We start from the raw sequence: 12,986 nt of genomic DNA, 5'->3' as shown, positions 1-12,986 counted from the left end.
TTACCTACAGTTTTGCCTGTCATTGCCAGTGGAAGTTAAAGGAATAGTTTGACATTTTTGGAAAAACACATATTATCTTTTCAATTCACCAAAAGTTAGATAAGAAGATTGTTACAATTCATGTGTGTGCATTCATGCGGCCAGTTAGCTTAGCTTAGCTTAGCTTAGCATAAAGACTGAACTGATTGACTTAGCTTGGCTTAGTCAAAAGGTAGCAAAATCTGCCTACCAACACCTCTAAAGCTCACCAACTGACATGTTATATCTCGTTTGTTGGCAACCTCACATTTATGAAAAGACTCCACAAAGTCACTGTAGCTGGCAAAGAAATTGTCTGACACACAATGCCTGGTAAAAGCACAACATGACAATTTTACTCTTCGTTTTTTTTTTGTGCAGATTAAACAAACAAGATGTTATTTAGTGAGCTTTACATATACAGTACATTACAAAACACAGCCCTCCACATCCAACATCAGCCTCAATGTTGAGTCCAGTTTGCTGAAAGGTTCATTTTTAAAGCCCTAATTTCAATAGGTATTGCATTTCGCACTTGACAGGATGAAGTATTGGGGATTGTGGGAGTCCATTTTCTCCACAGAGGTCAGTGTGGTAAATGTCAGAATTTGTACTCAATGGCACTAAGGATGTTGGGGTGGCTGACAGGTCTCCTCAGTGTTGGATTGGCAGAAAACTGTTGTGTCCTCATTTTCAAAAAGAGGGTTACTGGGAGTGTGTCCAAACTAATGTGGAGTTACTTATTCTGTGGAAGGTGCTGCAGGTAGAACAAGATGTCATGAACTGTTGGGTCTCTGTTCACTGACGCACATTCAAGATGGACAAAAATGTGAAACTATAATTATAATAAACTGATGGAAGGATACTGAAGGGATAAGGATGATTTTTTTGTGTAAATATGTTAAAACATGCACATATATGCACTGTGTATTGGTTACATTGTATGTACTTGATAGATAATATACAGTACTTCTGTACGTCTGGATTAAGACATCATGCAATGTTTGGATTAGCAAAACCTTCAGTTACTCTGTGTTCAGTAAAATGACTGTACATAATACACAGTTGCCAGATGTATCAAACAGCTCAGATAAAAGAGCAGAGTTCACAGAAAACATTGCATCGTCTTTTCTCAGAGCCTTGGAGCCTTCTTTTCATGAAAAAAAGATGAATTACCAGAAAAATACTGCTGATCTCAGTGCAAGTGAAAGGCTCAAGTTGTCTCTGATTCTGACACTGACGGTAAAATTGCTAAATCATGAAATATCTCTTGGTATTTTGTGTTGCACCCGCACAGAGTGCACTCTTGAAATGAGCAATGTATGAAAGCCACAACTGTAAAGAAGCCCAGAGACTGGTGTGATGGCTGGTGACAGTAACCTTTGATAAAATACAGTTCGGCCAAATCAGTCAGAGCTCTGTGGAAACATTGACTTGGCTGGTGCTAAATTGCCTGTTCTCCACCTGAAACCAGGAGCAATCACACAGGGTACAAATGTTCCCCTGATATGATTTTTATGAGTAGACCCCCTGGAAAAACACAGCACGCGTTGCAAGAGTTATTGAAAAGACTGAAAAATACCTTCCCCCTCGTAAGCTGACCTTGTAGTTTCAGGACCTTTATTTTTCTCACAAGGACACTTATGTTGTAATATTTGATGTATAAGAGAAGTGAGGTCAGGCCGGTTTAGATTGAGTTTATTGCAGAAAATCATTTTTCATGACTCATTCCAGAGATGAAGGATGTTGCAGGAATTAATTTACACTTGACTGCAGAAGGAGGTTTCAGGATTAACCAGCAGAGAAGTGCACTGTTAGTATTTGAACAAAATATTCCTTGTGATGCAGCAGACTGCAGAGTGCAGACTCAGCTTATAATATGAAATGGCCACAAGTCATCCTTCATCTGTTCGTCACAGAGCGTTGACCTCTATCTGCAGTAGCATGCTAAGCTAGCACCAGGATAAACCAGAAATCAATCAATTACACCATGCTCTTAATAACATTTTGCAAAACCCTTTATCATTTTAATTGGGAGCTATAATAAAGTTACATTTTAGATCGTTGGGCCATGTGCAGGATTAGATAATGACCACAGTCAACTGCATTTAATTACAAAGACCAACAAATCAAGTCAGGGCATGAACACTGTCGACAGAGCCTCATTATTATAAGATACATACAAGATAATGTCTTGTCATATTGGCTGCTGCAGTGCAATGATGAGCTCTCTGTCAAGGGAAAGGCATTAGTCATGTGAGCAAAATGGATTAGGCTTCAAACAAAATTCAATACCAATATAGTATCTAGCAGTCTCTTCTGTTTTAACCTTGGTGGTAAGATATCGATCAGACGTCAAACAAATAAATATAAATCACCCTAAATGCTGGAGGAAATCCAGCAGCCACTGTTTTCTGGAGAGTTAACAAAGTAATTGGTAATTAAACCACATCGTTAAAGGGCATCTATTACACAATTCTGCACAAGAGGTGCGTTTCTGGGATGCTGAACTTTGTGACTACGCATGTCTGTGTGTAAGCGTCTGCTTTTCAACTGTCTCTCGGATGTAATGTGTCAAAAGAATGAGGGTATGCACTGTGGAAGGATTCAGGGTCAGAGCTGCGCGATGGTGGTGAATCTTTTCTAGGACACGCCGATATACTGTAAGATGTCCCCTTTCATTCCTCAGGGCATGGTGCTGTATGCATGGCGGAAGAGACTATTTTTATCTCATTATTATAAATGTCTCAAATAGAAACCCTCACACTGAAAGGTCTCCTCCAGTTGCCGGGGAAAATTGCCACATTGCTGCTTGGCAGTGTTTTATTACTAGTGTCCGCTCATGCGCTCCATTGTACAGCTTTGTTTCTGTATTGTTGTGTAATGTTACTGTCTCACATTGGGGTTTTTTTGCTGTTTATCTCTTTCAGTGCATGAGGAACCCATCTCTGCTGCAGAGGACAGGTTTAGTCATTAGAGTGCTTTGCCACATCCAGGAAAATGTCTGTCTCCTACGATGAAACTGCAGGTGCTGACGACACCATGGACAGCTTCTGGGAGGTACGGACACATCATATCAGCTTAGATGAGGTTTCAACCAGCAAACCAACAACACCTTTACCCTTTCATTGTCTTTTTATTGATTTGGCCCCTGAAGCCCAACAGAAGAACCATTGAAACCATAAAAATGATATTAATGTCACTAAAGAAAATTACTCAGAAGTTTTAATGATGCTGTGTGATACCCATCAAGGGTCACCTCTCATGATCTGAGGGATTACAGCATGCATAAAAAGCTGATTTAAGCAGGGTTTTATTATTTTAATTAAGAGCCCTTTGAAGGTGACCTAATTAGGAGTTCACTTCATGAGGCAGAAGTGCAGCTAAAAGTCTTTCATGTGAGTTTTTAGGTACCGTGTTTTTATTTTTTGTCACAGTGCTAAAAATATAGCCAAATTAACAAAAGAACACAATCTCTTATTTGGTTTCATAAAGACTATAATAAATAATGGCCTTTTGCCGGTAGTGTTTGTACAGCATGACGGTTGGACACTTGCAGCCTTAAAGAAGGAAGAAATTGTGTTTGTGATGAAAAAAAGGAAAGAAAAATTATCAAACATTCTTACGCTATTCTTTTTCCTAATTAGTTTTTCATAGTTTTTCTTAGTAAGAATGATTAAGTCCTGCCAGGAAATGTTTTGGATGATAGAAATAAAAAACTGAAAAAACTAAATTATGAGCTACAAAGTCAAATAAATTTGACTTCTGTGGACTGAAGTTATTTGGATTTATTAATATTTTAACTTTTCCCTTTTTTACATTAACTATTTAGACAAAAACTAAATTGATGATTAAGATGAACGTGTCATAGGATAATTCTCTCTTCAATGCCTGTTTCTAAATACTGTATGACTTTGTTACTCATGTCAGCTCCAAATGTGAACCTCCTATAGACACTCCTTCAACACGGTCATTTCTTATTTCACTTCAGTTCATATGTTTATTGTCCCACAAGAGGACCTTCGTTTTGAAGCAAGGCAGCATAAGATAAAACATAAACACATAAACACAATTTTAAAAAACAATAAGACAGTTAAAGACATTACAAGTGCTGGTACAGATGTAGAATGTTAAGTTTCTCCTTCTAATAGCATATATATTGTAAATTAAAATTTTTTGTAGATCACATAGACCACATCACTACATATAGAAACATCGTACAAATTCTGTCCATTCTCACTTGTGCTGAAATGCAGTGTATGTGTGTGTGTGTGAGAGAGAGAGCACTTTTAACCCACCAAATTAGCGTTAATGAATTCCCTCTCAGTACAGAGTCTTCTTTGTATCATGGCTCTTAGCCATGGAGGCACAGACAAAGAGCCTCAGTCATCAGCCGCTCTGAGGCGGCCTTTCACCACAAGCACCTGCTTATAGCATCTGTATACTAGCAACACAGCTCGGGTCAGCTCGGAGTTTATAAATGCCAGAAAAACACTTTACTCTCAGGTTTTTGTAATGAAACATAGATGCTTCGTGCAACTGGGACAGAAAGAAGAAGCATAGTTTGTTGAATTACAGTGCAAATACAAGAGCTCAGGTGTGTTTTCATATGTGGAACCAGTCCACCTGTGTGTTGTTGGTAGTGTGACTTGGCAAACTGTCACACAGGCCAAAACTCATACCGTCATACACCTGTCTCACAGCTTCCCTGCAGCTCTCTTATCTCCAACAGTGGCTACACATTCATGTTCATGTAAGGACCAATCAGAATGCAGCTCTGCAGCAAGCGAACATCGTCAGACAGTCTCTCCATGATGATGTATATGTCTGTATGTATTTACAGCGTATACACACACAGTCTGTGGTTTCTATGCGTTTCTGTCTCTACCTCGGCTTCTATCCCTGCAAATCTGTCTGCCTGCATTACACCACTCAACAGGATTAAAGCAGTCACAGTTTGTGCACACACAAACACACACAAACACACACACACACACACACAGATACACACACACACATACAAGCCCATGTTATTGCATAACTACACATGCAAAGGCACGAGCCACCTCCCCCTTCACTACCCTCCCTTCATCATGCACCATGAGCTCACGCCCCCTGCAGGCACTGAAGAGGCGGAGCCACGTGGCCTGGCACTGCTTTTTTTAAGGCGGTCTCACTTAAGGTGGCGAGATCTAAAAGCAGAGGCAGTAAAATAACATTGACAAAAGTGATAACAAAAAAAATTAGCTTACCGTCATGGCTGAAGCTATTTCTATTTGTAATTGTAATTATTGAACACATATTTAGAATATATTAAGAGATATGTTTCAAAATATGTCTGAACCTATAAATTTACAGGTGTAGATGTTCAAAACAATGCTGAATAAACGCATGCATTATTGGGGAAACAGCTTGTGTCCAACAAATGCCAGTAAAGCTAATGTCTATGTGTTGGCTGCATGCAGATGAGGTTATCATTAAAAAAAATTTCCAGTTTACTTGCTTCTCTTTTTGAATTTTGTGCGTAAACAGGTTCTGAGGAAATGTGACTTCATTTTTGTTTGTTGGTTTTTAAGGATCTCTGTTTTTTTTTTGACAAAAATAAAACCTCACAAAATTATAATTCAGTGAGGTGATTCATGTTAGAAATCTTTCATTAGTTTAAATCAAAACATGAAATAGTTTTTTCTGTTAATTATAAAATGTGGTTAGTGATTTGGATCAAAATTCTACACTTATATTTATGTATGAAGTCAGCTTTTTGTTGTTGTGTAAAAATGATTAAAAGACACAAATACCATTATTTCTGATATCATGTTTGTGTATGAAAGGCCACTCGGTTTTTTGCTTAGAGCAAAACCTAACTGCTAACAACTACATGTAGCATTCAAATAAAATATGATTAGTGAAGAATAAATCCTAATTTAGTCATGAATCTCTCTTTAAAATGTAGAAAAGTATGAAAAAGTTTGTTATTTTGTTTAGTTTTAGGCCTAAACCTTTTAACATTCAACTTCATTAAAATAGTCTAAAATGTAACTTAAATTTGAATAACTTTGCCTATTACAATTACATTACATTACATTTTATTCAATTCCAATGAAAAATGCTCTTGGTGAGATACTGAAGTATTCATTATGTAAATGATATAATCTGTAGAATATATCATTTATAGTAAAAAAAACTACATTCAATATTCTACCAACACATCATCAGTTACATTCATACACATTGGATTGATGTATAGATATACAGAAATACACTTTTGATATTTCGATGTAGAAATGCATTCAGTAGTTTTTCTCCTTTGATGTATGTACCTTTGTCTTGTGTTCTCAGGTGGGGAACTACAAGCGTGCTGTCAAGAGATTTGATGACGGCCATCGGCTCTGCAATGACCTTATGAGCTGCTTGCAGGAACGTGCCAAGATAGAAAAAGCCTACGGTGATCAGCTAACTGCCTGGTCCAAGAGATGGAGACAGCTCATTGAGAAAGGTCAGCTTGGATGGGGTCATTAAAACAAATAGCTCAACAAATTAATGTACTTTGCAGTCTTTCAATTTGCCAAAACTCCGTTTACACAGTTTGATATTTGGTTTCTGATAATATTTGTCTGAGTATAATTGCACTAAATTAATTATTTGGAATGAATAATTCTATTTGACTCGCAGGCCCGCAGTACGGCTCTGTGGAGAGAGCCTGGTTGGCTGTGATGACTGAGGCAGAGAAGGTGAGTGAGCTGCACCAAGACGTGAAGAACAACCTGACGAACGATGATGTCGAAAAAGTGAAGAACTGGCAGAAGGAAGCGTATCACAAGCAGATGATCGGAGGGTTCAAGGAGGCCAAGGAGGCAGAGGAAGGCTTCAAGAAGGCTCAGAAACCATGGGCCAAAAAGCTCAAGGAGGTGAGGGGGTAAAAATGTTATTTGAATCATCATGTTTGTCATTGGTGTAACAGAGTGGTTTTTATTCTACGAATGATTATTATTTTCCTTATTAAACAAGGACGGTGCACAAAACATTAATCTCAAAATGAAAAAAGAGGATTTATGCCAGATTTAGCTATTAGCTGATTTCCATCTGCAGTCCCTGGGCAGGTAAACACAGAACAAACACCAGACACTAAAAACATTAATTTGCGTGTAACACCATTACATAGTCTCTATCACACTAACAATTATACAAACAAGCACACACTAACATTATAAATAAAAAGCATTCATCCAGTACAACTATAAAATCTGAATCACAGGCAAATTAATGTCGACATGACTGGTTGCTCCGTATCCATTTTTTTGCACCATGGGAAAAAGAATGAAAGTATGTGCAAATTTTAAGCTCAGCTGGAAGCATATTCTAGTGTTTGATGGGTGTAAATGAAAAAAGCAGACTGTGCAGAGGCAGTCTGCCGCAGAGGGATGTTTAAGTCTGAGTTTAAGGCAGATCGAGAGGTTCTGCACATTTGCTCAGAACAAAGCTGAAAAAAAAGCTCCTCAGTGGTGGAGAAACAGCTCTGTGAATGATCTTAAATACCAGATCCAAATATGAGATTTACAAACCTTAAGAGGTATTTTTTGGACATTATGTTACAATGATGATGACTTAAAGATGCCGTATCAAAAACGTTTAAGACTTGTTTAAAAAGTTGGTTTCTGCACAGTCTTACTGGCCTGGGACCAGCAGGATATACAATGATGAAGATGTGAAAAAATCATGCAAAAATGTTTTTTAAGCTTCTATTGCTAAAGAGTTCCTAATACGTCTAAATTTAACAATGTTTTACTTCAATTTTTTACTCATCTTTTTAACGTCTTTCAAAAGTCAACTTGGTATCCAAAATCATGCCTAAACTATTTTTTTTTTGTATTTGTCCATTAACACTAAGCTGTGGATACACAGTCTGTTTTTCTTTATTAGCAAAATACATTGCCACTGTTTTCACTGAGTCACTCAGCCAATTATCAACTTTATGAAGTGTTAATGAGAGCTTGGTGGCTACTTGTTCAGCATCTCTCCCATGAGTGTATACGACCGTGTCATCAGCGCACATCTGAATATCCACATCCTCCTCACAAACAGATGGGGGATCATTGATGAATGTAATGAATGCATGAATGAGCTGCTTTCTGGTTCACACCATCTATTTGTGATGATGATGTCTTGTGCTGTTTCACACGCTATGTCACATCAACACTGTAACCTCCCCACACTGATCTATCACTCTCCGCTTTTTTAAAACTTTAAACCATTAAAAAAAATCAAATACAGGCAGCAGAAATGCAAGAAAATCACTGGCTGTTCAAGTAGTTGTTTAACATTTTATCACTTTTTATTGATTAATATAGAATTCTGGTGTTATTTCTAAAATATTGGATAGTTACGTTTCAATTTCTGAACATCAGAGAGGTAGGCTGTAGAGACCAATCCTGGAGCTGCTCCATAACACTCTCTATAACAGCACCCGTGGTGGTTTTACTGGAACATGAGGAGGCACATTTTCTGATTCACAGCTCTCAGCTCTACGTTTAAATGCGATTCATTTGCATATAATATTTCAAACCAAAACTCCATGAGGCAACAGAGTTGACAAATTACTTGTCAACGGACCAAGTCTTGATTTCCAGCTTAGGGAGACCTGTTGTAGATATTGACTCACCTGCTCAAAATCATTACTAAAGCACTCTGGAGTCCAGGTTCATTTTGACTGTTTTTTTCAGACATTCATTTTTGTCTTTGTTTAGCACCTGTTAAACAGTCCTTACCTCACATGCATGCCTTCCTTTTTTTTAGCACAAAGTCAGCTATATTCTAACACATCATTTTGTCAATTTAACAAAGTATGAAGCTGCCAGGAATGTAAATTACATTAAAATGACACAGGCACCGATAAAATTGACAAATATTCTGTGATAATCTCTGAAAATGTTATTATGGAGCAGTTCAAGATTGTAGAAACTATCAATACACACAAATACAGCAAAAATGCTAGAAATAAAACTATAATACAATCTATTTACAGTACATGAAAGTGATTTTATCCCAACTCATTTTTGTTCCTTTTTCATTGGATGCTTATGTATGCCACTTTGAAACACTGAAAATATTATGAAATTTCTTTCAAAAAATGTTCTATATTCTACAGACATAACATACATAAAGGTGCTATGTGAAAGTCCAGTGTCAGCACTTTTAATTGGTTTTCTCAGCTCGTCTCTGCATGATATATTAATAAAGTTGCAATAAACAAAACATGCTCAGTGCATCCACCACTGAATATACAGACTCCAGAAGTATGTTATTTTATCTTTAATTTCAAGGGATGTTTGGGTCCAACTGGGCCTGTATAATGTTGAAGAACTTGTGCTGAGACCTTAGTAGATACAGGTCAGACTGTGTTTTCTTGACTCGCGAAAAATGGCTGTGGCTCACGGTAATATTTATGTAGACATATAAATACTGATTACATTAAAATGGAGTATCCTGTCTGGACAAGGTCGTGCCTACTTGGAGTTGAGTAGATGTGATCTGTTCAAATCAGATCATGTGACTGAGATACTGAGGATGCGTGTGTTTGAACGTGCAGATGGAGACCGCTAAGAAAGGATACCACATGGCCTGCAAGGAGGAGAAACTGGCAGCAGCCCGAGAGGCCAACGGCAAGACTGAGGCTTCTGTCACACCAGACCAGCAGAAGAAACTCCACGAGAAAGTGGACAAATGCAAACAGGATATGCAGAAGGTGAGAAAAAAGACTGGAAAACAAGTAGATTTTTAAAATGTGTTTGTTTTAATTTAAGTCAAGTGTTAAAACAAATAAATCAAAATCAATATAAAATAATTTAAGAATACCTTCGGTAGCTCAGGAGATGATCTTATTCTCTGTTTTCTGTCCAGGTTGGTCTAATAAAGTGCAGATCAACACACACAAATACACAATTACTTGCATATACTTATCTGCTGATATGTGTACACGACACATCCCAAAATATGTGTATAAAACAGTTTTGAAGTTCCTTTTTTTTTATTGGACACTGAATGTAAGATACGTTTCTATGCAAAAAGACCAAAAAGTATCATTGTGTTTTATCTCTTTCTCACAGTTGCTGTATATTGGTGACCTGGCAGGGATTTTACATGACTGTTGATCAGGCTAATTGATCAGGCTTTTGACATATTCCTATTTAAATGACTAGTTTAAGATGTTATGTTGTGATAGATGTATGCTGGATGAGGACAAAAGTGGCTTTTTGTGTTTTTAATGTGAAATTATATGATTACAGGTACAGATAATTTATTATATAACATAGTCACAGCACCATGATATACTACAGCACCAGGTTCATTTAGAGTTTGTAGCGGTATATATATTTTAGATCAATCTGTATACAAATAAAAAAAAAATAGAAATAATAATTAAATCATGCAGGTCGTTACCATTGTTTTTGTTCTCCAAAGAGGTTTCAGCTGTCAGTGTGTTCTCTGATCTCTGTCTCAGGCTAAAGAGAAGTATGAGAAGTCTCTGGACGAGCTGAACAAATGCACCCCGCAGTACATGGAGAGCATGGAGCAGGTGTTTGACCAGTGCCAGCAGCATGAAGTCAAGAGGCTGACCTTCCTCAAGGAAGCCTTGCTGGACATCAAACGCCATCTTAACCTCACTGAGAACCAAAGGTCAGTCAGGCGGAAGGAAGCAGTTTTATTAATCTGACTGTGAAATGCTCCATGAGAGCTAAAACTGACCTTGGAGCAAAAGACAAAAGTCTTGATATATGTACAGTGTCTTTAAGGTCTTTAATGTGTGTAAGACTGAAGTGATTCACTTGTTGGATATGGATTGATCTCATTTTTGGTGTACTGTCGTGGTGGAAATTAGGAATCACTTTTCTGTGTCATATTGGTAATTCACCTTTGATTTTTACTTTTAATCAGAAATAATCACATTGTAAACTTTTTTTTTTAATAGATTAATTTGATTCAGTGTGTCACATTCAGTACAGTTCACTTCAGACTGATTAATCTCAACACACTTCTCAACCAGGCATGCATTTCTCATTAGAGTTCAGACTCACTAAAGTAATTAATTGATGATTCAGTCAATGACGTTTCTGCCAAACTGAATTTTGTTCACTGTGAACGCTTGTCATATTCTGGGCTGTTTTTAACCTGCGTGTTACAACAAAGCCAGGACGCATAGCAAAGTGATTTTCAGGCTCTTTAACCAAACCTGCCATCTTTGGTTTCCATTGATTTATGTCATTTCACACCTCTCTTTTCCTATGTATGACCCCATTTGCGTTGATTTGATTGGCTGGGTTTTTGGTGAACTTTTGCACTGCTAGAAAACGTGAAAACTCAGTTTTGAAAGGAACTTCTTTTGTTTTCATTGTGTCCCACATGAAATAAGACTGGACACACTCAAGGATCATAATTTCATTTTATTTATTACCTTTATTGCCTCCTCAATCAAGCAAATCTTTTTTTGTTATAAAACCAAGACAAAAATGTATTTATTTGTACAAATGCAGACAAAACGGATGCTGCATATATATATATATATATATATATATATATATATATATGAGCCTGTATATTTTTAGGACCACTTCATCCTCTGAAGTGCAGCAGTGAATTTTCTTGTAATTTATTGCCAGATTCCATTTATACCACAACAGATTCAACAGATTAGACATGTGCTGTAAGTGAATATTATTTTCTACAACTATAATGACTCATAGAAATGCCCACTGAAGATAAAAGCACAAATTCACTCTCAGAAACTGGAAAAGATCAATTATGTTGTCATTACCACAAAGGCCAAACAAATATGTATATTTTCTGGTTTCAGTATGATCATGACAACCACAGCACCAGTAAAGTCAAACTTTAGATCCTCCTCTTAAATATATTTAAATTAATCTATTTCTCCACTTCGCAGTTACACCTGTTACATCTCTCAAAAAATTCAGTTTAGGTGCCCTGTGAGATTGTTTTGGCTTTATATTAAATATGCACAAACTAAATATACTTACTATACTCCAGGATCACTAAATCAAGCTTTAGATTAACATCTGAAGAGAGACATTATATCACTACCACATTAAGACATTAAGAAACATATTGTAGCTCACTGCTTCAATACACAGCATCCATTTAGTTGTTCCAACTTTGGAAAAAAACACCTGGACTGAATGTAGTAGAGATTTTCAGTGTAGGTCAGAATGAAACCTGGTCATATTGGTTTATCCTGTATTTTAGGGAATAAAACTACAAGGTGAATGTGTCCTTTTTAATCTATTAATCTATGGCAGTGATCTGGGAAAACAGTGACAACATAAACAACAATATCCTTGTACAAGCTTGAGATAATTCAGGCCAAATACTTCAGCTGTTGCGGGCTCCCACTTCAGGATTAAAACTCAGGGAGACACTTTAGTTTTGTCACGACCCAACGTTGGATCTCTCTCAACTCAGAATTTGAACTACACTGTAGGTTCTGTTGCCAAATTGGCAGCATCTCCATGCAGGCCCCTTCTGGTGCTTTCATTGTCACTATTTGTTCTATTTTCCTCTCCTCAGCTATTCCACAATATACAGAGAACTAGAGCGCACGGTCCTGGCTGCAAATACACAAGAGGACCTGAAGTGGTTCAGCAACAACCACGGCCCTGGGATGCATATGAACTGGCCTGCGTTTGAGGTACAACATCATACCTTCATACAAGAACATCAAAAAATGTTTTCTCTTGAGTTATAATCCACTGCTAGTTTTTAATTTTTTTTAATTCTGTTTTGATTTGCCTTTTTTTACACTTTTCACCAGGAATACAACCCAGACCAGGCCAGCGCTCCTCCAAAGAAGAAGAAACCAGACGGAGCCCCACCCACTCCGAGCACCGACCATGTGGCTCCACCTGGTGACCGCAGCAGGTTAGTTCAAGACATTTATCATTTAAAACCCCTAATCA

The 12,986-nt window shown here is 37.3% G+C and overlaps 1 protein-coding gene across 10 annotated transcripts in view; it reads left to right on the top strand.

Annotated features, from left to right (window-relative positions):
• LOC121895400 (protein kinase C and casein kinase substrate in neurons protein 1-like) overlaps positions 1-12,986 on the top strand; it is a 360,445-nt gene that overhangs the window by 344,564 nt on the left and 2,895 nt on the right. For all 10 annotated transcript variants that reach the window (XM_042408508.1, XM_042408507.1, XM_042408503.1 and 7 more), the window contains 7 exons: positions 2,949-3,078; positions 6,358-6,514; positions 6,691-6,926; positions 9,605-9,760; positions 10,517-10,692; positions 12,598-12,718; positions 12,842-12,948. In XM_042408508.1, coding sequence (XP_042264442.1) covers positions 3,019-3,078; positions 6,358-6,514; positions 6,691-6,926; positions 9,605-9,760; positions 10,517-10,692; positions 12,598-12,718; positions 12,842-12,948 — 1,013 coding nt within the window. In that variant the 5' untranslated portion in view covers positions 2,949-3,018. The remainder of the gene's footprint in view (positions 1-2,948; positions 3,079-6,357; positions 6,515-6,690; positions 6,927-9,604; positions 9,761-10,516; positions 10,693-12,597; positions 12,719-12,841; positions 12,949-12,986) is intronic.

The sequence above is a fragment of the Thunnus maccoyii genome, chromosome 4, assembly GCF_910596095.1.
Source record: "Thunnus maccoyii chromosome 4, fThuMac1.1, whole genome shotgun sequence".
Classification (NCBI taxonomy): Eukaryota; Metazoa; Chordata; class Actinopteri; order Scombriformes; family Scombridae; genus Thunnus; species Thunnus maccoyii.
Note: the sequence above shows the minus strand (reverse complement) of the source record. Positions and strands in the feature narration are given on the sequence as shown.